The sequence below is a fragment of the Camelina sativa genome, chromosome 10 (genome assembly GCF_030686135.1).
Source record: "Camelina sativa cultivar CO46 ecotype springtype chromosome 10, ASM3068613v1".
In the NCBI taxonomy this organism is placed as follows: Eukaryota; Viridiplantae; Streptophyta; class Magnoliopsida; order Brassicales; family Brassicaceae; genus Camelina; species Camelina sativa.
This window is the reverse complement of record NC_141889.1, coordinates 22,463,511-22,485,940: the sequence shown is the minus strand read 5'-3', so window position 1 is coordinate 22,485,940 and position 22,430 is coordinate 22,463,511. Positions and strand designations below refer to the sequence as shown.

Below are 22,430 nucleotides of genomic sequence, written 5' to 3'. Positions count from 1 at the left end.
AGAATCGACATCCATAGGATCAGTAATGGTTCTCTCCGACGTAGACAGGTCCCTACGTTGAGGAGATCAGCGGATTGCAACAGCTATTGGGTCAGGAGAGAGAACTCGGGTATCTGCACGATCGGCTGCTCGAGTATTTGCTCGGGTGGTGGATTGGGTTGAGCATTGAGTTGGGGATTGAAAACGTCCACTCAACGGTTGGGAATGCGAAACGTCTCCTCCTACCTGGGAGTCACGAGCTTCGGCGGCATCACCTCTGGTTCTAGAAGCGGCGGAGGTTGATCTGCTCCCCTTCTTTTGGTAAGTCTTCATCTTTGGAGCCATTGTGGAACACTTGAAAAGAAAGAAGAGCTAGACTCGAGATCAATAGGGTTAGTTCCCGAAAATTTTAGAACACTCGAGTTTGAGAGAGAGAAGAAGTAAAAAGGAAGAAGTTTAAAAGTTTTTAGCACTTATCGGTTTTGGCTTGGGGAAGAGAGAGTCTTCTTTAAATAGAAGTGGCTGCAGCTTGGGTTTCGCCGAGAGTGGGCTTGGGCTGTGGAATTCGGACTCCACTCGCCACTCGAAGGGGAACATGATCAGGCGCGTCGGGTACAAATTCGGGTAGAGCCTCAGGTTCCCAAAATTTCTTTTTCCTTTTATTCTCTTTTTTTTTTTAGATAAATGAAAATATGCAAACAAAATAGAAAATAAGATAAAATAAATAAATAAGAGTTAAAACAAAATAAAGAATACCTTTGGGACTTCCTCCCAAGTGAGCTTGTTTTAAGTCACTAAACTTGACTCTTCATTCTCTTTTAAGCATGGGATCTAGGAGGGAGAGATTCTGGAATCCTCTCTTCTGTAGCAGGTTGAATCAATGGATTTTCCGAGTCTTGTCCAGGTTCCACAGTAAACGTAGTGTTGACTTCTTCAAGATGTTTGACTTTTCTCTGCTTTGTCTTAGTGGAAAAGGCTTAACCATCAATGGTTGGCCTTTTAATTCTTTTCTCGACATCAAACTCCATCTTGAAATGCTCCCCATGCTCAATTCTAATCTTGCCTTGTTTAACCTCAATTATTGCTCCTATTGTTGCCAAGAATGGTCTTCAACGGATCAGTGGATCATCTGGTTCCTTATCCATATCAAGGATCATGAAATCAGTAGGAACTTCCACTCTTCCAATCCTGAGAGGCAAATTTTCCAGAATGCGGATGGGGTGTCTGATTGTTCTATCAGCTAGAACCAGAAACAGACTACTAGGTTTAAAACTGCTAAAACCCATCTTGTTAGCAATGGATAATGGCATGATGCTGAGTGAAGCTCCCAGATCGCATAAGCAATTTTTGAAAATCTGAAGTCCTATCGAGCATGACAAAGTAAAACAGCGAGAATCCTCCAATTTCTCCTTGATTCGCAGTTCAGGATCAAAACACACCCCACTCCTCAGAATTTTATTACCAATCTCCTTAACAGCTTCCTTAACCTCAATCTCCAGCTGAGTTGTGTCCTTGATGATTGCCTCTCGAAGTTCATGTGGTGGCAAGAGCTTAGGAGGTGGAGCTTTTCGCTTGGCCATACGATCTGCTAGCGCCTCTATTTGGATGTCAAGAGCAGCATTGAACCTTTCCTTTAGTTCTCTTTCTTCTGGTGCAGGCATTTAAGGTTGATATGTCATCTGGACATCTACTCGATGTATCATCCGATCATAATCATTGGGTGACTCATTGGGTTCTTCCTCGGATGGTTCTTCGATTTGTGATTCTCGAACCAGTACTTGATCATCAACTCGATCAGTCTCCTCGGGTAAAGGCTCACGTTCATACTCATATATGTAATGTTGATACTCGTTCATCCCATAATGATCCATAACCTCCCCATCTTGAACATCACTGTCCTTAGTGAGGTAGTCCTCATAATCATCATCAAGGAAAATGGCTTGGGCAGTGGCATAATCCTTTGGGTTCTGAACAACTTTACCTGGAAGATGGTTGATCTTTGGTGGTGGTTGGTTTTTGTGGTGGCCTTCGAGGTACCTCAGCTTGGTGTTGAGAGAGTCATACTTGGGGGTTAGGTCAATATACCCAGAGTCGATCTTGTTGCTCATTTCCTCAAATCGTTTGGCATTGTCCATTGCAGCCGATGCTTGACTATGTATCATCTGCTGTATCAGTTCGCGTAGATCAGCTTCTTGGGATTGCTTTTGTGGGCCTTGATGTTGTTGGAATCCAGGTGGTGCAATTGGTTGGTAGTTGCCAGAGTACTGCTGCTTAGGAGCGTAGCCTTGATTGTATTGGACAAAAGGCTTTTGCTGGCCTTGGTTCCCTTGGACTCCGGATGGGTAGACCTGGTCTTGAGGATTAGAAACATTGGGGTTATGGTAGGATAGGTTCGGGTTTTGTTTGTAGTTGTTGTACCCCTTGTTGTAACCTCCTTGGTTGTTGATGTAATTGACATCTTCTAGCTGAGCATTCTCCCCATCTTGTGGCAGAAACTGCTCCTCCTCTGAGATGGCATGGACATGCTGCTGCTGGTTCAGGAGTTTATCCAACTTGTCATTTAGGGCCTTCATGTCCCTCTTGACGATGGTGATTCCTCCTTTCTTCGGAACGCAGTGCACCGGGGACACCCAAGTGCTGTCAGAGATGGGGTAGATAACTCCAGCATCGAACAACTTCATAATTTCCTTTTTCACCACTTCCTTCAGGTTCGGGTTTAGTTGGCGTTGAGGTTCTACACTAGAGTACGATTCATCCTCTAGGTTTATCCGGTGGGTGCAAAGATCAGGGGATATACCCTTGATGTCATCTAGAGTGTAGCCTATTGCCCCTCTATAATTTCTCAACTGAGTGCAGAGCAATTTCAGCTCTTTTTCAGGCAAGCTAGAATTAACGATAACCGGATAACTTGAGTTAGGTCCCAAGAAAGCGTACCTTAGCCCAGACGGGAGAGGTTTTTGTTCTACTTTGGGTGCCTTTGACTCGGACCAGTCATCGGAGGCTTGTAGGTGGGATTCAGAGTGATGCTCGATCACCTTGCTCGGTGTGTTGATCGTGGTAGTGATCGGGCTGGTGACTGGGTGGTCTGGTGTTGAGCAACTGCACGACATGACGCAGGAGGTAACTACCGAGTTGGTCAAGCTTTGACTGTCTATCATCATCTTCTCCTCTTCAGCCTCCCCCGAATCTTCACTTAACTCCGGTTCGATGACTTTCCGATAGGTGTCGAGCAATTCCTTATAGAGATCCTTTTCTTGGTGTATGAATCCCACCTCGCTATCCTTTGTTAGCGCAGTTTGTAGACAATCCCCGATTATCACTTCCTCAAATGTCCCCTCACGCAGTTTTTCTAGTTCATCTATCAAGAAAGTTTGTCCAGCGATTGTGGGCTTTTTCATAGTTTCCTGAATATCAAACTACATAGTGAGGTCTTCCCCAAGCTTCAGCTCGATCTTCCCGTTCCTCACGTCTATCATTGCCCCCACGGTGGCCAAAAATGGTCGTCCAAATATAAGTGTATCCCTTGGTTCTACATCCATTTCCAAAACTACGAAGTCGGTTGGTACGTCTATTGATCCTATCTTGACCGGCAGGTCTTCCAACACTCCACTTGGCAACCTTGTAGTTCGGTCTGCTAGAAATAGTTGTATGTCAGTTGGTTTGAATTTCTCGAACCCAAGGCGTTTGGCTACAGTTAGAGGCATTAAGCTAACTGATGCCCCCAAATCGCATAGACATCTTCCAAAATTCAAAGGGCCAATCGAGCAAGGTAATGTGAACGACCCCGGATTGCTCAGTTTCTTGGGTGCTGCAGTCCTTTGGATTATAGCACTGCACTCGTGATTGAGTATAACCATTCCTTGGACTTGCTTGATCCGTTCCATCACTGCATCCTTCAGGAACTTCTGGTAGGGAGGTATCAGGGTGAAGGCGTCCATTAGAGGCATTCGGAGCTCGAGTTCCTGCATCTGTTTTTCGAACAATGCTTTGTACTTCTCAAGAAGTTCCATGCGAAACCCTCCAGGAAATAGCAAGGGTAGCTTGTAAGGTGGAGGGATGAATCATCTCTCTTTTTGTTTTTCTCCTACTGGTTTGTCTTTGGGTGGTGGGATTACGCGAGTGCAAACTCCTGACTCGTTGAAGTCGAAGCCGATTTATCTGTAAGCAGCTGAATACGAGAGCTTAAAGCATCAAATTTGTGGTGGAGTTGCTGATAATTGGTCGATAACCATTTTGCGAGGTCATCGAATCGTGTATTGATTTGTACTGCTTCGGTTTTTTGACTAGACAAGAATTGCTGCATAATCGAGATCAAATTGAGGGATGAGGAAGTGTGTGGAATGGGTGGGTTGAGATACTGATTATTGGGGATGTAGGCAATGTGCCCTACTTTGTGACCTCTGTGGTTGTTGATGTAGTTCACGTCTGCAAACCAAGATTCTCCCCATCATGTTGCAGAAACTGCTCCTCCTCTGAGATGGCATGGACATGCTGCTGCTGGTTCAGGAGTTTATCCAATTTGTCATTTAGGGTCTTCATGTCCCTCTTGTACTTGGCATCTTCCTCTCCAGTGGATCGCACAGTGCGATCGTACTCCTCATTGTAATGCCCATCAGATTGAGCCAAGTTCTCCACTAGATCTCAACCTTCGTCGACATCCTTGTTGAGGAAGTTTTCATTGCTGGTGGTGTCCAGCAACATCCGTATCTTTGGGACCACTCCTCGGTATAGTGTACTTAGGAATGAAGCATTGCTGAAACCATGATGAGGGCATCTTATAGTGTATCCTTTGATATGTTCCCAAGCCTCGCTGAATGTCTCATTGCCCTTCTGAACAAAGCTGGAGATATCATTTCGCAGCCTTGCATTTCTGGAGTTGGAGAAGAATTTGGCTAGAAACGCTTTGTTGCATGCTTCCCAGGTGGTGATGAACTCCTTGGGGAGTGATTTCTCCCAGATGTGTGCTTTGTCTCCCAAAGAGCCAAACAATTATCTAGAAAGGCAAGAAAATCATTGTGTAGGTGTCTGAAGCAACATTGCCTTTGAAGCAGCATTGCCTTTGTTTTGGTCCTAGTGACATGTGACTTGGTGTTTTTTTTTTAGTGTCAAGTTGTTGTTGTTCTATATATTGTACTCTTTCCTTTCATCCCTTCTTTTCCTTTCTTGTTCTATCTCTCTTTTAGTTTGTATCTCTCTTTCTGCTTGTAGATTTTTTTTTTTCAGTTTGTAAACTTCAAAACCATAACTTGTTTTATCAAACTCTTTAAATGTACTATCATTTTAAAATTATTTCAATTGAAAATTAATAAACAATAGTATAAAAAATAATTATTTTAATAGTGAAAGGATGATTTTGGTTTAAGTATTTAATGGGTTGCTTTAATTAATTTAATATTATTTATATGATTAATTTATTTTTGAGCAACCCATATGGATTGCTGGAGTGGACATGGTCTTATTAAGTAATAATTTTTAGGATTTTTGCACACAAGTACACCATTTTTATTATTTATGATTTTCTTTAACTCTAAACAAATAGTAATTAATTAGTTTTGATAAAGTTTACAATTCTTCAAAAGTAACTAATATATATTGCATTTAAAACTTATTTTCTTAGTAATAATTTTATATACTCCATATAATGAAAATTATAAAGTATTTTAATTTTTTTTGCACTGCATATACTAAAATAAAACATAACTTTATAAATCACTTCTCACTAGTTTTGTATTGTGTCCTGAATGTGATAAATCTCTATCTTGTGATTTTTGGATTATCTATTTATGTATATTGGTTTAATGAATATATAGAGTGATAACCAAAAGAAATATATTATCCCAAAAAGAAAAAAAAAAAAACTCTAATGGGAGTGGAAGGAATTTGACGGGCCTAAATTATAACGTACGTTGCTGCTTCTAGTTTTGTTTTCTTTCAATCGTGTAATGGAATCCTTGCTTTTTCATATTTTTTTTTTTCATTTATTTGAAACTGATGGGGAGAGCTCCGGACCACCAAAGGATTCCCCAGTCCCCACGCAACAGCTTTCTCAACCTTCACTATCTGCTTTGGTCCGTCTTTTTTCAACACCATTCTTGATTTGTTTTCCTTCACACAAAAGTGTCTTATGGGGTTGTCATTGATAACAATCTCCCATAATTTGGTTTAGATAGTCTATCATGTGGCGCATGATATATAAACCACTGGATATAGAGAACAGAGTTACACACATTTTTCCATGCATGAGCGTATTTGAGAATGTCACGCGATCCTATCCATGAAATCAAAACCAATAGGAGCCGCTATGAAGAATTACGTCTTGGTGGTCTGCAATTATTCAACCTAAAAATCTTGTCTTTAACTCAATAATTAATTATATGATCAATAATATATTTCACTGATAACGTAACATCTCGAGTTAATTAGAAAAAAGAAACATTTGCTTAAGTCATCAAATTTTGGAAAAAATTAAAATTTAAGGGCATATATTTACTCTTAACAGATTTTATATAAATATGTATGTTTATAATAGGAAATAATTATTGGACTTCAAGAATCCATCGAGATGCCCACATGGGCTTAATTAATTAATTAAAAAAAACAAACGATTACTTCAACACCTTAATTGTTTAACTTAAAGTCCTAAAAAATGTCTTACCAAAAGAATTAAAATATTTATTGAAGCAGTATTAGATTTTCTGAAAACAGTTGAAGTTATTTATTTAATCTCATAGCTTATCGATGACCGTTCTAGTTTCGCTTGCATCTGCTAAAGAAAATTTCATAACTGAAGTTGATCATATTGTATCTTCTTCCCAGTATGTCACAAGAAAAATTGAGTGACTTCTATCTTATATATCTATGAAGAAGTGGTTAGAAACGTTGACTTTGAAAATTTGGCTACCAATTTTGTGGAGAAAACACTACAAGAATTTTGAGTTTTAATAGCACAGTAGTATAACGTTTATGGCAATAATGCTATCGTTATTAGACCTTTATTTTTTAGATAGCGTTTGTGTATATGTAAACGCTATGTTATATTATATTAAAAATGAAAAAAAAATTGCGAAGTTTTAATAGTAATACCAAATAGTAAACGCTATGATAGTGTTAGGCGGTAAACTAAAAATTAAATCCCGTAACACTTGGAAAAATTTGGAGGCTAAAACTTTTCACTTTTCGACAAAAATCCCCAATTACCCACCAACCCTAAAAAAATTCATTTCTTCCCTCTATCTTTTTTTGCTCGATTTTCACTGTCTTTTTGCGAAATCGGACTGTGTCCCACACATTTTTTTCTCTCCCAAACAGATCTTTGTCACATTACCTAAAATTTCACACTCCAAAACAGATCTTAGTCTTTGCCAAATCGGATTGTCTCGCGAGTCTTTCCAGCTTCCCCTCGCTCGATTGTGGTTTTATTCTTCTGGTAAATCTCACTCTTTGTATGAAATCTCATTCTTGTTCATTCTTTCGATCTAGGGTTTTATTCTTCTATTATTAGTCTTTGCCAAATCGGATTGTCTCCCGAGACTTTTGAAGCTTTTTGGTTTTGGTTATGATTCCATTCACGCCTGCATAAATGATTGTATCCTTTATTGTAATCAATATGCGGAGTCAACAAGCTGTCCAAGATGTAATGAATCAAGACGGGAAACAGATAATCTCACCGGTCAGGAGAGGAAAGGGATTCCAGAAAAGGTGCTACGGTACTTTCCAATAAAAGATAGATATAGGAGGATGTTTAAATCAAAACGGTTGGCTGAGGATTTGCGTTGGCACTTCACTAATGCTAGTGAAGATTGTACAATGTGGCATCCAGTGGACTCCTTGACTTGGATCCAGGTAAACGATAAATGGCCAGAGTTTGCTGGGGATGCTAGAAACCTTAGGCTAGGAATTTCTACTGATGGGATGAATCCGTTCGCTATCCAAAACACCAAGTACAGAACATGGCCGGTTTTCTTAGTCAATTACAATATGGCTCCAACGGAGTGTATAAAACAAGAGAACATCATGTTGTCAATGTTGATACTTGGAACAACCGCACCAAGCAACAATATTGATGTATATCTACAACCACTGATAGATGACCTAAAAGACTTATGGAATGATGGTATGGAGGTTTATGACGCGTTTAAGCAGGAGAGTTTCACTCTAAGAGCTATATTGTTGTGGAGTATCACTGACTATCCAACATTAGGAACATTAGCTGGATGTAAAGTGAAAGGGAAGCAAGCGTGTATTGTCTGTGGGAAGGATACACCTCATAGATGGTTAAAGTTCAGTCGCAAACATGTATATATGGGTAACAGGAAGCGTTTGAGACCTGGGCATCCTTACAGACGTAGGAAAGGGTGGTTTGACAACACAGTGGAGGTTGGTGCTGCAAATAGAATTCAGAGTGGATCAGAAATACTTGAGAGCCTTAAAGATTTTAGGAATGAATTTGGTAAACCTTTAGATAAGAAAGACAAGAGAAAAATAGTTGAAGCAGATGATGATGATGTGAGTTCAGCTGATGAATATGAAGAAGGCGATGATCAATGGCGGTGGAAAAAAAGATCAATCTACTTTGACTTACCTTATTGGAAGGTTAGTAGATATTATAATGAAATTTGAATTTGGTTCTTAGTTTTAACTACTATAGTGTGTTTCTGATTTTCACTTTTTAAATAATTGTTGCAGTATCTGCTTGTGAGGTATAACATTGATGTCATGCACGTGGAAAAGAATGTGTCTAATGCACTATTAGCTATTCTGATGCATAGTGGAAAATCCAAGGATGGGTTGAAAGCAAGGAAAGATTTAGAAGACATTGGTATTCGAAGCAACTTACATACGGAGATACGTGGGAAGAGAACCTACTTACCTCCAGCTGCGTATTGGCTTTCTAAGGAAGAGAAACGTAAATTGTGCAGAAGGTTATCCAAATTCAGAGGTCTTGATGGATATTGTGCCAACATCTCCACTTGTGTGTCAGTAGATCCTCCCAGCATTGGTGGTCTGAAGTCACATGACCATCATTTCATAATGCAGAACCTGTTTCCGGTGGTATTGAGAGGTTTCCTGCCTAAAGGACCTCGTATAGTAGTGAATCGAGTATGCAATTACTTCAAGAGGTTGTGCCAACGTGTAATTGATATAGAGAAACTAATTACACTAGAATTAGAGTTCATGGAAACAATGTGTTAGTTGGAGAGATACTTTCCACCTTCACTGTTTGACATTATGTTTCACCTGCCAATACACCTAGCAAGAGAAGCACGCTTGGGTGGTCCTGTACACTTCAGATGGATGTACCCTTTTGAGAGGTACTTTTTATGCTCTATATATTTAAGATCTTAAAGTTCGTGTAACTATATACATCATAATGAGTTTTCTTATGTACATGTAGATACATGAAGACACTAAAGGCATTTGTGAAGAATTTTGTAAGGCCAGAAGCTTGTATGGCTGAGGGCTACTTGGCTGGTGAATGCCTTGCGTTTTGTTTAGAGTTCCTTCAGAAGTCTGTTCCAGTTGAAGAAACACTAACTCGCAATGAAGATATTGAGGTAGATGAACATGTCCTTGAAGGTCGACCACTGCAGAAAGCCACAGAAAAGATTCTCACAGATAAAGAGCGAGACATAGCTCATCGGTATATTCTCATGAATACAGCAGTCATGGAACCATATATTGAGTAAGGATAAATTTGATTGAGTTTTATATTTACAAACTTGGACTTTTACAAAATCTGAGTCTAACTACATTGAAAACAGGTTGCATTTGGAAGAACTGCAAGTTACAGATGTAAGATGCGCAAAAAATTCAACTCTATTGTGGAAATATCATAATGAAAGGTTCCCACAGTGGATCAAAGAAAGGTTAGAAGAATGTCATATATCATTTGTTAGTTATAAGTTTGATTGTGGTTGTGTTAAAAACAAATAATTGTTTTTGTTAACTGTTAGATACCAAGTAACTCGAAGGACCATTCTAATAGGCTGAGATGGCTAGCTTTTGGACCAAGACATATCGCTCAAACTTACAAGGGTTTTGTAGTAAACGGCCATCGCTTTCAAACAGATGATGTCAAGAGGAAGACTCAGAATAGTGGAGTAACTTATGAAGCATTCTCTAAGTGTAGAGTTAGTGCTAAAGATACGAGACAAATGGCATACATAGTAGCATTCTATGGAGTGATAAAGGAAATCATATTGATGGACTACCACATGTTCCAGGTTCCACTATTTAGGTGTAGTTGGGCTAACAAAGGGAATGGACTGAAAGAGGAAGACGGGTTCACACTTGTCAACCTCCATATGAATCAGACATCATTCTTAAATGATCCTTTCATTATGGCATCGCAAGCTAAACAAGTTTTTTACTCTAGAGATGATGAGAACTCACCTTGGTATGTTGTTATGCAGGCACCACCAAGAGGATACAACATGATGGACACAGTAGAGGAGTTAGTTCCTGCACAAACATCAGTCCAGCCAATTGAAGATTTAGGAGATCATGAGACTGATGATGATAGTTTTTGTGTTAGGGATGATTGTGAAGGTGTTCTAGTATAAGATTTGATTAAAACTTGATTGTGTTTCAGGTAACCAAAGACGATGAAACCTGTAGCTGCTAAAGTAGTTTGTCGCAGTAAGCGCCAGGCAGGAGTTGAAGTGAGTCCTTTATTATCCTTGAAGAAGAAGAAAAACAAGAAGGCTCATGTAACTGAAGGAGATAATAGTGCAGCTGAACCAGATCATAGTGTTGAGATAATGCAAAATGTAACTGAAGGAGATAAGAACACAGAGGAACAAGATGTTGGAGAAAAAGATGAGACTGAAGCAGAAGAAGACTCACCCCATGTAGCAGAATCCAACGCCTCTGAAACACAAACACAACAATCCGATAACAAAAAGAGGAAGTCAAGAGGTCCAACGAGAATGCGCAAAGTGGCGAAGCATGATGACGATAAGATGGATGTGGAATTTAATGCTATGGGTGAGCATGTTGGCAGTGGATCAGTGACACTCTCCTCTTTCCTTGGTCCTCTTGTGAGAGAGCATGTGCCAGTACTGCTAGATGACTGGAGACATCTCGATGAAAGGACAAAAGACGTAATGTGGGAAGAAATTCAGGTAAGCTTGACTAAGTGTATATCTTAATAACCTGTAAATGTTTTTAATGTTTTAATTTGGCAATGTCTGACATGTGAGGTTCAATTTGAAAGAAGATTGGCAAAAAGAAGCACTGTTAAGGCAAATGGGTGGTTTGTGAAGGGCTTCTAAATCTAAGCTTTCTAGAAAAATTCGAGCTACTAAAAGGAAGGTTAATTTACAGGAACTAAAGCCTAGCAACATCCAATGTGCATCAGCTTGGAACAGTTGGGTGAATAGCAGGAATAACACATCTTCTAAGGTTATTTTAAAACTTCCCATTGATTATTTAACTTCTTTTTGTGTATATTACTTATGGCCATATCTTTGTGTGAATAGGAAAAAAGTGAAAAACTCAGACGTATGAGGAAGGGTCAAATTCCTCACACCACCAGCCGTATGAGACGATGTTGTGAGTCAGGTACTTGGAAAAGACAAACCAGGATGACTTAGGGGCATGGGCAGAGGCGCTACTGTTACCAAGATGGCATTCTTACAGACTAGATACTCCCATGTCCAGAAGCTTGAAGCTACTCAAGCAGAATTACTTACCAAGATTGCAGATTTGGAAAATGTGGTTAGTAACTTAGCTGGTAAAAAGGTAACTATTTTAAATTTAACTGGTTCCATGATGTGAAATTTTAACATGTAATTTCCATTTAGATACCAACTTATATGCATGTTTTGGTCCACATGTCCTTGCAGAGTCATGATCGGGTTTCACAGTCTGACTTGAGCGATGCTACCAAAGGAGGAATTAGGTGCCAACTACTGGATTGGTGTTCGAGTGATGATGTAGTTGTTGGTGAAGGAGAATACTGTTCCAGTGAACCTACATATAAGATTGGTCGCATTCCATTGGGTCCTAATGCAGCAGATGTAATTGTGAAGTCTGCATCAATCCCAGAAGCATATATTTGGAGACCTACTCCAACCATTGTCTCACTTAGTCAAGCTGTAGGAGGTAAAATCGCATGGCCCACTGACAAGATAATATTGGATGATCCCCTATCCCAACCTCCTAACACTGCTAGTGAAGAGGTAAATTACGACTGCTGTGTTTCCCTCTATAATAATGTTAATTAGATTACTAATATTGATTGTATATTTTTTGCGACTCGTTAGCAAACAGATGCATCACTAGGAAGAGTTCACATCTTTGATTATTGGAATGTAAATGTTGATTTGATTGCTGAGGGTCTATTGTTGTCAACTGATCCTAAACATTTGGTGAACGATATTGCACTGGGACCAAATGCTGCAGTTGTTAAGGTCCAGCTAGTGGTAAACCCTGATGCTTATTTATGGAAACCAATGCCTGAATTCTCAATCATGGGTGATGCACTATATGAGACCATAGCATGGCCTATTGATAAGATAAACATAATCGAACCACTTCCAACAGATGAATCAACCAGGAAATCAAGTCAAGTAAGTTTGATTGCAATTGTTGTTTGACTGGTTGAAAATTTGATTGCAATTGTTGTTCTGATGATGTGTTATAATTTTTTGTTATATAGTGCTAGTCACAGCACTGGTAGTAGCAGCAAATGTGGTAAACAAAAGTATATTCTGTTGGATATTGATAACTCTGGGCAGAGAGTTGCAACCGGTCGTGTAACTTCAACTGATCCAGCAGAGAAGGTTCATTTTGTCCCTTTAGGTTCCAATGCTAGCAAGGTATGGGTAGAGGTTTCAAAGGTTGATGGTGGTAGAGTATGGAGAGTAAATACTGAAGTTGAATTCATAGTTGATGCAGTAAGAACCACTGTGGCTTGGCCTAATGACAAGATTATATTCATTTGAGGCTGACACATTTGAGTTTTATGTAGTACTATGAACTTGTATCTTTAGAATGTTTGTGGATTTGTGACTTTCAATCTTATTGGATATTTTTCAAATAATAAATAATAAAAAAATTGATCAAAATCAAAATTCAATCAAATCATATTAAATTTTAAAATAAAATTATAAAAAAATAATAAATAAAAACAATTACATTTATATAAATGCTATAGTAATATTTAAAACAACACATTAAAAACGCTGTTATAGAATATTTAATTGCAGACGCACAAACACTATTAAAGCCACGAATACAATAACAGAATAAAAAACACTATATAAAGTGTCTGACCTATAATGACGGGCGCAAATATACTATTGATAGATAGTGTTATTCCGATGCTATTAAAACTCAAAATTCTTGTAGTGAAAAGGGAAGAAAAATGTTTTAGAATTATCTTTCATTTGTTGTTTTTTAATTTATTTGTTTTCTGAAGATTTTTTATAATTTTTTTTTTGGTTAATGATTTTTTTTAATTGAATTGGGCATTTTTTTTTAGTCGCTTCTTAGTGTTGGCATGGCTAACATTTTTTTTAGTCGCTTCTATGGTTTCTCGACTCAGCTCTTAGAGCTAAGACATAACAGACTTAGGATTTTTGGTTCATCTCTTAAAACACATTCACCACGCCATGTAGCTCTGCTATAAACCTCTCCATCGCCCTTACAGGCAAGCTAATCGCCACAACAGTACCTGTCTCACCTTTTTTATTCTCAAACGGCACATAGAAACCATACACCGGCTTACCCCACGGCCCAAATTCAACTTTTCCCAAATCAAAAGGTCGCAAATCAGATATTATGTAGTTCCCCGCCAACACAAACATAGGCCGGCCTCTTGTCGCCATTAGGGCTGTTACCGAGTGGACGTAGTCCTCCGTTACAATGGTTTTCGTTTTTTGTATCAACCTCAAAGCAAACTCAAGAGGTTTCTCCATAAGATCTCTTGCTGTGGCTATTGCCGGGGGGAAGACGAACGCGTTTCCATAGTAACCCGGCGATAGCGGTGGGTTTAGAAGCTTGGAACGAGAGTTGATGAGGCACATAAGTCGCATCTCAGTGTTGGGGTCAGGATTCAACGCGATTGTCCGACAACGCCATAAAAATGACGACAACGCTTCAAATGAGGTATTGTGGAGATCATGCGGAAGGAGTCTCCGTATGGCTGAGATCTCTTCCGCCCTAAAGAAGAAAGACCGGCTAACCAAAGGTTCTTCCGCCCCTTCCATTGATTCCTACCTGATCTTCGTACTCACGGTGCGTGTTGGTCACACTCACCAACTTTAATAGTATAATTTAATCAACTTTTTTTAAGAATTTTTTTCTTTTTTAAAAAAAATAATTTACCTGAAACAGAAGCAATGGAGTGTTGAGAACATCGGTTGACCCTTCCACGTCAAAGAGAAGCTCTTTTATGCAAGGGAAAGGAGGGAGAAGCGCATCAGCTTCCTCCAACTCTGTAAGCGCAACGTCAGCTTCAGCCTCGATGAACAAAACGCCTTCACCGGTACATTCCACCGCGAGTTTCTGGTTGGAAAGTTCTCGGAGCCTACCAGCGAACGGATAGTAGTAAACCAGTGCCTCGGCTAGGGCTTTCTTTATAACTTTGACCGGGTCAAGATTACTTGTAAGATTAGGTCTATAGAAAAATATAAATGGAATTTGAAATCTTAGTCCTTGTTGGTCATCGATATCGGAGAGAGGCTTGAGCTCTCGTGGCGTTGGTTTAGCCGGAGTTACTAGCTCCGGCTGCCGGCGATGTACCAAATTGCAATTATCAGATTTTTTTTGTTAACGGTTTGGTGGTATTAAGATCTTTTTATTGGACACTGGACGCAAGATGTTTTTTGGCACATCTTTGATCCTAGTACACATGTTTCTTTTGCTATTTTACATAGTTTAGTAATATTTTATTTTCTTTACAAACAGATTTAATAAGAGAGTGGTTAAGATTGGGAATGGCTAATGATACTTAAGTACTATATTAATTAAAATGTATTATTCAAATTTCTATGAATTTGTACAAAATCATACATATGTTGCTATGGTGACAAAAATTATGTGAAATTTAGTTGCCCACATATGGAAATGATGTGGATGGAATTTAAAATACATGATAAATTAAATGGGTTTTACGGTCGAAGAAAAAAACATATATAGAGCATAAAATTTCAAAGAATCCATGGGAGAAATATTATATAGTATATATATATATATATATATAACAAAGTAACCAGCTTTTTTTTTTAATTATAATTAATTAGTGGTGTCGTACCCACTAACCAATTAACCACAATCACACAACAGCGAATAACATAAACGATACTATTAAACCAAAGAAATTACCAATAACCAATCTAATCATAAATCAAAGAACCAGCAGTCTTAGACAACATTCTAAGGACTCAGCTCTAGCAACCTACAAAACCCAGACCACAACTAATTCGAGCCACTAGAACATCCTCCTCTTCATTGCCTTGATTCAACGATCACACTTTGTCTTTACCTGCACCACGAACACAAATTGAGATGTATGATTATTTTATAAACACTTAATAAAACAATCCTCACATCTATTACACACAAGCAATAAGATCTCTTCATACCACAAACAACAAAAAATAAAACAAACCAGGCAGTATACAAAGCATTTGCAACATCAGCTGCTACTGAAGAAAGGTGTGGATCGATACTGACAATCTGGTGTTGACCAACACCACAACTGGTATCAACCGACACCTTGCTCGACACCCCCAAAAACTCTACCTGTGTCGACCGACACCTCCACATGGTCTGACACCTTATCATTTGCAAGCGTCAGCTTTAATTCCATCATATCTTATTAGATAAGATGTCTATGTATAATAAAGATTTTCAAAAAGCATTCTTTAAAGTCAAGACTCTTTTCAAAAATAATAAGAGAGAATTTTATTTTTCTTTTTATGAAAAACAAAAGCAGACAAAGGTAGACACTCTTCATTTTCTAACATGACCAAGCAAATTTCAACCAATACACAATTAGATTATCCTAAACCCAAAACAGGCATCTTCAAACGTGTGACAACAAACATAAAAATATCAGAATGTACCTGGATTTTATGCTTGCTCCATAATCTGGATGATCCATGAAATCAGCCCACAACCGTCTTTGGATCCTGGCAGAAGTGGTGAACATCTTCAACTAGTTGCAAGTAAGAAGAGAACAAAAAAAGGTTAGGGTATTTACCTTGACTTCTGGATTGGCTCCCTGTGAAATGTGTATCTTCAATGGCCAGAATAGAGAACATCTCAACTACACAACAATGTCTCGTCTCAGCTACACAACATAGAAAATCAAAAAAAAGAAACAAATAAATGTTAATCTTAGAAAACTACATAACAAAGATCAAACCGAAAAAAAATAAGGAACAAAGTTGGAAGACAAACGGTGGAGGAGAAAGAGAGAAGCTGGATTGCTCTTTGAGATTGGCTTTTTGAGTTTAGCTTTGCGAGAAGCCTACTTCATCGAGTCCACAAATCAACAGAACAAACATTAACTTGCCTCTTTCTGTTATGTATTTTCACAACCAAGATGCACCTACAAGAAAGAGACATCCCAAAACAGATTATACATCATCGGACAATCTATAAGATAAGTAAAACAGACAAACAACCCAAACAGACCTTGGTAGGCATGACTCTCATCAAACAGATCAGTGGCAGCTACGAATGGCTTCCAGGAATGACTCTCATTAAACATCACAACTCCGAAAGCAATCTTTGGTTTCACCAAATACCATAGGTCTCGTCTAAGATAGACAACATAGAACATCACAAAGAATACAAATACAAATAAATCTTACCAAAATCAGCTAACATAGATCAAAGGAAAAAAAAAAGAAAAAAAAAAGAAGCAAAGTTGGAAGGCAAACCGTGGACGAGAGAGAAAGAGAGAAGCATACACAATCTCTCTGGCTTCATACAGACATACACCTCTTGATGAGAGAGAACCTGCAAAACAAAACCTAAACCTCATATTCTTTTTGCATGAACCTAGACAACCCCTATCAGGATTGAATAATGAAAAAAAACCGTGCCTCTCGCCGGTGCACCTCGTTGTCCCTTATCGCACTCGGAGATCGAAAAAAATGTGTTTTATATTTAATCAACACCCAACCAGAATTTGACATTTACTGTGTCTTCAAGGTTGCTTCCGCTTCTCGTTTGAGAACGATACTAAGCTTAGTGGGCCATTTTTTTTGTTTTTGTTTATTTTTGGCCCATAAATGGTTTGAGCAACCCTATTAGAAATCTCACTCGACATGCTGTTAGAACTTCAATAGATATGCATAAAACATTTGTCCTTTTTTTTATTGCTTTGGTTCTTCAGAAAAAAATTAACAATATAATCAAATTTTAATGCTTATTTAAAAAAAACCTTTTGGGATTCTCCACCAATGTAGATGCTCTAAAAGCATGTGCAGTACGGCTCTCTCATTGAGTTTCTCACAAGTAAAAATAAGAAAAAATATTAAAATTTTTAGTTTGGTTATCACTTGAGAGAAATTGAACATGTTATGTAGGTTCCAAATAAAATATGTTTTCTTCATAATTGGTTCTATGAAAAATCAATCTCTAATAGTTTCAAAAATTAATTAAAAGTAATATCTATTATTTAAAATTACAACAGTTTTTAAATAAGAAATTATGTATTATTATTTTATTTCTTAGATATAGAGATTTCATCTCTTTATTTCTGTACACACCTTGCTTTTCTTATCTCTCTCTCTCTCTTTCTTTCTTGACAAGATTATGGTTTCAAAATTACCATTTAATTTCTCCATGTTATGAATCTTCTTAGCACTCAACAAGAAAGAAACACTACGATTCATTTTCCTTTTAATTCAACCTGAAACAGTAAAACTAATTGATTCCACCGAAAATTCCACAATATAAAAGTACTAAATAATAACCCGCACTATATGCAGAATAAATCAACTCAAATAAAATTATTACAAGTAAAATTATTATTTGGAATTTAAGGTATAATAATAATAATTTTACACATAATTTTATTATTATTATTCAAATTTACGTTTAATTATTTTGTGTAAAAATATACTTCACCCGTGAAATGTAGAATATAATGTTAATTATTGTGATAATTGTGATAATGTTATTTATTTTTAAGATTATTGTAATAATTAATTTTTAATATATACTCCCCTTGTTTCATAAAGGGTGTCATTATAGAATTTTAATTTTGTTTCACAAAGAGTGTCATTTTACATTTCCAATGCACTATTTTATATTTGCAATGCATCTTTTCATTATATTTTCTAGTTTTACCCTTAATCTATGACTAAATTAACCCATTAAACATTTATTAAAATAAGGACATATATGTATATTCTAATATTTTATTAATTTGTGTGAAATGTGTCAAAATGACACTTATTGTGCAACAGAGGGAGTACTTGAATAGTCATCCAATTTTTTAAAATCGGAGAATAAGAAGTTTTTAATAGTTTATGAAATGTAATTTACTTTAAATCATTAAATATGTAATGAAAATGATAATTAAATTATTAACTATATATATATATATATATTTTAATAGTTGATGAAGTCTTTCATTTTAAAAAACTAATAAAAAGAAATATTACCATATATATTCTAATGACACATTTATGTAAATAATAATATATTTTACCATATATATCGCTCTGGCGACGACACATCAACACTTTCAACAAAATGCTTTTCTTCTAATATATAGGGGATATCCAATATAATAATATGGGTGGGGAGAGTGATTATCAAAAACAATGTAACTAACTATTTATTCTTTTTATTTTTTAACACTACAATACCACATCTTACTAAGATATCAGTTCAAAGAGAACATGACAAAAATTAATTAAGAGAAAAAAAAAAAAAAAAAAGAAACATGGCCGAGATATTTTAAAAAAAAAAAAAACACAAAAAAAGAGATTACATGTAGAGCTTATTTAGTCACCCACATCTTCTCCTTTTGCCTCCAGCCCGCTCGATCAGAAGATTATTCAAAGAATATGACCAAGATAATATAAGAATAACACATAATATTACATGTAGAGTAGAGGATTGGTTTAGTCACCTCTTTTCCTTTTGCATCCAGGTAGCTCGATTTGGACCAAACTTGGAACGTAATTAAGAATACCAAATTCACTGACTTTATTATCCTCCGCGAGAAAAACTATCTTGTCGATGGACCTGGTGTCGTCTTGTATCCATCTCTGACTAAACATGGCGACTTTCCTATCCTCGTTAAGTAAAAAGAAGACATCAGACAGAATTTGAAGATCATGGCTCAAATCCAATGTTAAGACCTTGCTCCAGGAAACCATCACTTTGTGTAAGAGACAAAGTGGGCCTTGACAAAGTGAACGAAGACACAACCCAAGCCCAAGCCCTTCTGGTATCGGTCGACACCCTTCTGACAGTAAACAGATTGTGTCGGGTCGCTTGTGCATGGTCCTGGTTTGTTTTATTGTTGTTGTTTGTGGCATGATAGATCTTATTGTTTGTGTGTATAGCCCAGTAGATGGGAGGATTACCTCACTGAGTGGTTATCAAATACTCATACATCTCAATTTGTGTTTGTGGTGCAGGTAAAGGCACAGTGTGATCGTGGAATCATGGTAATGAAGAGGAGGATGTTCTAAGGACTCGATTGGATGTTGTCTGGCATTGTTAGGTTGCTAGAGTTGGGTCTATAGAACTTGCTAGGTTGTTGGTTCCTTGTTTCCTGTTGTTTGTTATTGGAATGGTTATGTCTTTGGATATTGGTTATTGATTATTATTGGATATTGGTATTTGTTATTCCGCTGTTGTTTGTGATTGTGGTAAGGTGGCTAGTGGGTATGGGACCACTAGTTATGGTTTATTATTATTATTATTATTAAAAAAAACGGGTCAGGTCGTTTCATTTTGGTTTCAGAGCCCTTACAGTTCTAGGTTTTGGTTCACTAGGTTTCTGTTGTTGATGTTGGAATTGCATGTCTTGATTGATTATGGGAGTTAGTCAATTGTGTGTGGCATGGAGTCCTAGAACATCCTCTTCGATCCTACAGTGTGATTCCACGGTAAGTTTATGACTCTATGTTATATTAATTGTGTGCTTAGCCTTCTGTTCATGGTAGTGCTGATGGTTAGAGAGGATGCTGTTGCTGGTCGTGGTCGGGGACGTGGATGCGGAAGTGGTCGTGAACGCGGACGTGGTCATGGGAGGGGCAGAGTCCCAATGGTTAGTGAGGCTGCGTACTAGAGTGTGACAGCAGAGGGTGTTGGCGAGTCGCAGGGTGTCCAGGGAGATTCCATGAGTGTGGCCGGAGGGGGCGGTATTAATGCTCCAGTAGCCGGTGATGTTAGGGCCCCAGGTGTGGGAGTCCCAGTGGGTGGAGTCATGGGTGTCGACCTTGCAGGTTTGCTGGCACAGCTGATAGAGCGGTTGCCGCCAATGGGGGTCCATTCTTGTTATATCAGCATGCTGACAGAGATGGGCCGTATTGGTACCGAGCGATTTTCGGGAGGTACATATCCTACCACTGCGGATGCGTGGAGAACATGTGTGGAACGTAACTTCCATACTCTGAGATGTCCTGAGGAGTTTTGGGTGGACATTGGGGTCCACCATTTGACTAGTGATGCTCAGTTGTGGTGGAGTTCTGTGGCAGCCAGGAGAGTGCAGAGGGATGTCTTGGGCTGACTTCATCTTGGAGTTCAACCACAAGTATTTCCCTAAAGAGACACTGGATAGGTTGGAGGTGCAGTTCCTTCAGTTAGCTCAGGGGACTCGGTCAGTGCGGGAGCTTGACTTGGAGTTCAGTCAACTTCTGAGGTATGGGGGTCGGGATATGGAGTTTGAGGAGGCTCAGATCAGGAGATTTTTGAGGGCCCTACATGATGACTTGAGGGTTCACTGTAGAGGGCGGAGTTATGCTTCGCGTGCAGAGCTAGTTGAGACTACAGCAGGGATCGAGGAGGATATCCGGGCAAAAACAGTGGCGGTAGCCCAGCAGTTCAGCCTAGTAAGTCTCAGAATCAGGGAGGTTCTAGCAAGGGCGGCAAGCCTGCACAAGGAACCAAGAGGAGGTGGGAGGCTATGTAGACGTCGAGTGGTGCGAGTTGCTTCAAGTGTGGGAGCAAGGATCACAAGATTGCTAGCTGTCCCAAAAGGAGTGCTCCGTCGACAGCAGGGAGCCAGGGCACATCAGACCCTTGTGTCCTAAGTTGCAGCCGGTAGCAGTGGCAGCGTTGCAGTCAGTAGCAGTGGCAGCATTGCATCAGGTGCAGCCGGAAGGGCAGCCGGTGGCACAGATTGAGCAGGCGCCACATGTTTACACGACTACAGAGACTGGTGGAACCAGTGCCGGGGCGATCACAGGTATAATTTATGGTATTTGTCTTTGTGAATTCTTAGTAAGTTCAGTTTTTATGTTGTCCTGTGATAAAGTGTTAGGTTCTCAACACATGAGGTTTGTGTAGGGACCTTGTTGGGTGGCGGATTTAAGTCCCACGTTATTTTGATTCTGGAGCTACTCATAGCTTCATTATCCTGGAGTGTGCAGAGAGTGCGGGTATTACAGGAGATCCCGAAGAGCGTGCGGGAGTTGTCAAAGTTGCTGGAGGCAAGCTCCTGAGAGTTATTGGTCGAGCGAAGGATATAGATATTCAGATCGCGGGAGAGTCTAGGCCTGCGGATTTGCTTATCAGCCCAAAGGAGCTGTATGACATTATCTTGGGGATGGACTGGTTGCATCGGCATATGGTTCATCTGGATTGTCATCGGGGTAGAGTAGAGTTTGAGTGCTCAGGAGGGAAGTTGGTTTTTCAGGGGATTAGACCGACTTTAGAGAGTCTCATGATCTCGGCCATTCAGGCTGGGAAGATGATCGAGACGGGATGTGAGGCTTATTTGCTTACTATAACTATGCCAGAGTCAGTGGGGAAGTCTACGGTTAGCGGTATTCAGGTTGTGGAGGAGTTTGAGGATGTGTTCCAATCATTGCTGGGATTACCACCATCTCGGTCTGATCCTTTTATGATTGAACTGGAACCAGGGACGACACCGTTATCCAAGGCTCCTTACTGGATGGCTCCAGCAGAGATGGCAGAGCTGAAGAAGCAGCTAGAGGATTTGTTGAGCAAGGGATTCATCTGTCCTAGTGTATCATCGTGGGGAGCGCCGGTGTTATTCGTTAAGAAGAAGGATGGGAGTTTCCGCTTGTGTATTGATTACAAGGGTCTCAACCAGGTCACTGTGAAGAACAAGTACCCTCTTCCGAGGATCGATGAGTTGTTGGATCAGTTGAAGGGTGCTACTTGGTTCTCCAAGATAGATCTGGCGTCAGGTTATCATCAGATCCCGATAGATGAGGCAGATGTGAGGAAGACTGCTTTCAGGACGAGGTGTGGGCATTATGAGTTTGTGGTGATGCCATTTG

General features: G+C 38.9%; 2 protein-coding genes, 1 non-coding gene and 2 pseudogenes across 6 annotated transcripts; 4 read left to right on the top strand and 1 right to left on the bottom strand.

Annotated features, from left to right (window-relative positions):
• Positions 1-4,735: 4,735 nt before the first annotated feature.
• Positions 4,736-4,842, top strand: LOC147937185 (small nucleolar RNA R71). Its single transcript, XR_015569767.1, has one exon. It is a non-coding gene; the product is annotated as a small nucleolar RNA R71 (small nucleolar RNA).
• Positions 4,843-9,174: 4,332 nt separating this feature from the next.
• Positions 9,175-10,541, top strand: LOC109126887 (uncharacterized). Of its 2 annotated transcripts, none has more exons than XM_087468235.1 (4): positions 9,175-9,290; positions 9,374-9,661; positions 9,741-9,844; positions 9,931-10,541. In XM_087468235.1, the coding sequence occupies exons 1-4, from the start codon at positions 9,208-9,210 to the stop codon at positions 10,539-10,541; spliced, it is 1,086 nt and encodes a 361-aa protein (XP_087324361.1). In that variant the 5' UTR covers positions 9,175-9,207. The 2 variants fall into 2 exon arrangements, with proteins under 2 accessions (XP_087324361.1, XP_087324360.1); XM_087468234.1 differs by having other exon boundaries at positions 9,741-9,881; positions 9,941-10,541.
• A 42-nt stretch (positions 10,542-10,583) lies between these two features.
• On the top strand, positions 10,584-11,282 carry LOC147937184 (uncharacterized). Its single transcript, XM_087468236.1, has one exon. It carries the CDS (start codon positions 10,584-10,586, stop codon positions 11,127-11,129), a length of 546 nt encoding a protein of 181 aa, XP_087324362.1. The 3' UTR covers positions 11,130-11,282.
• LOC147937183 (uncharacterized) lies at positions 11,140-13,043 on the top strand (annotated as a pseudogene). Its single transcript, XR_015569045.1, has 6 exons — positions 11,140-11,150; positions 11,181-11,382; positions 11,460-11,721; positions 11,826-12,161; positions 12,246-12,551; positions 12,641-13,043. The product of XR_015569045.1 is annotated as an uncharacterized LOC147937183 (transcript).
• A 232-nt stretch (positions 13,044-13,275) lies between these two features.
• LOC104719466 ((Z)-3-hexen-1-ol acetyltransferase pseudogene) lies at positions 13,276-14,250 on the bottom strand (annotated as a pseudogene). Its single transcript, XR_015568030.1, has one exon. The product of XR_015568030.1 is annotated as a (Z)-3-hexen-1-ol acetyltransferase pseudogene (transcript).
• Positions 14,251-22,430: the final 8,180 nt, after the last annotated feature.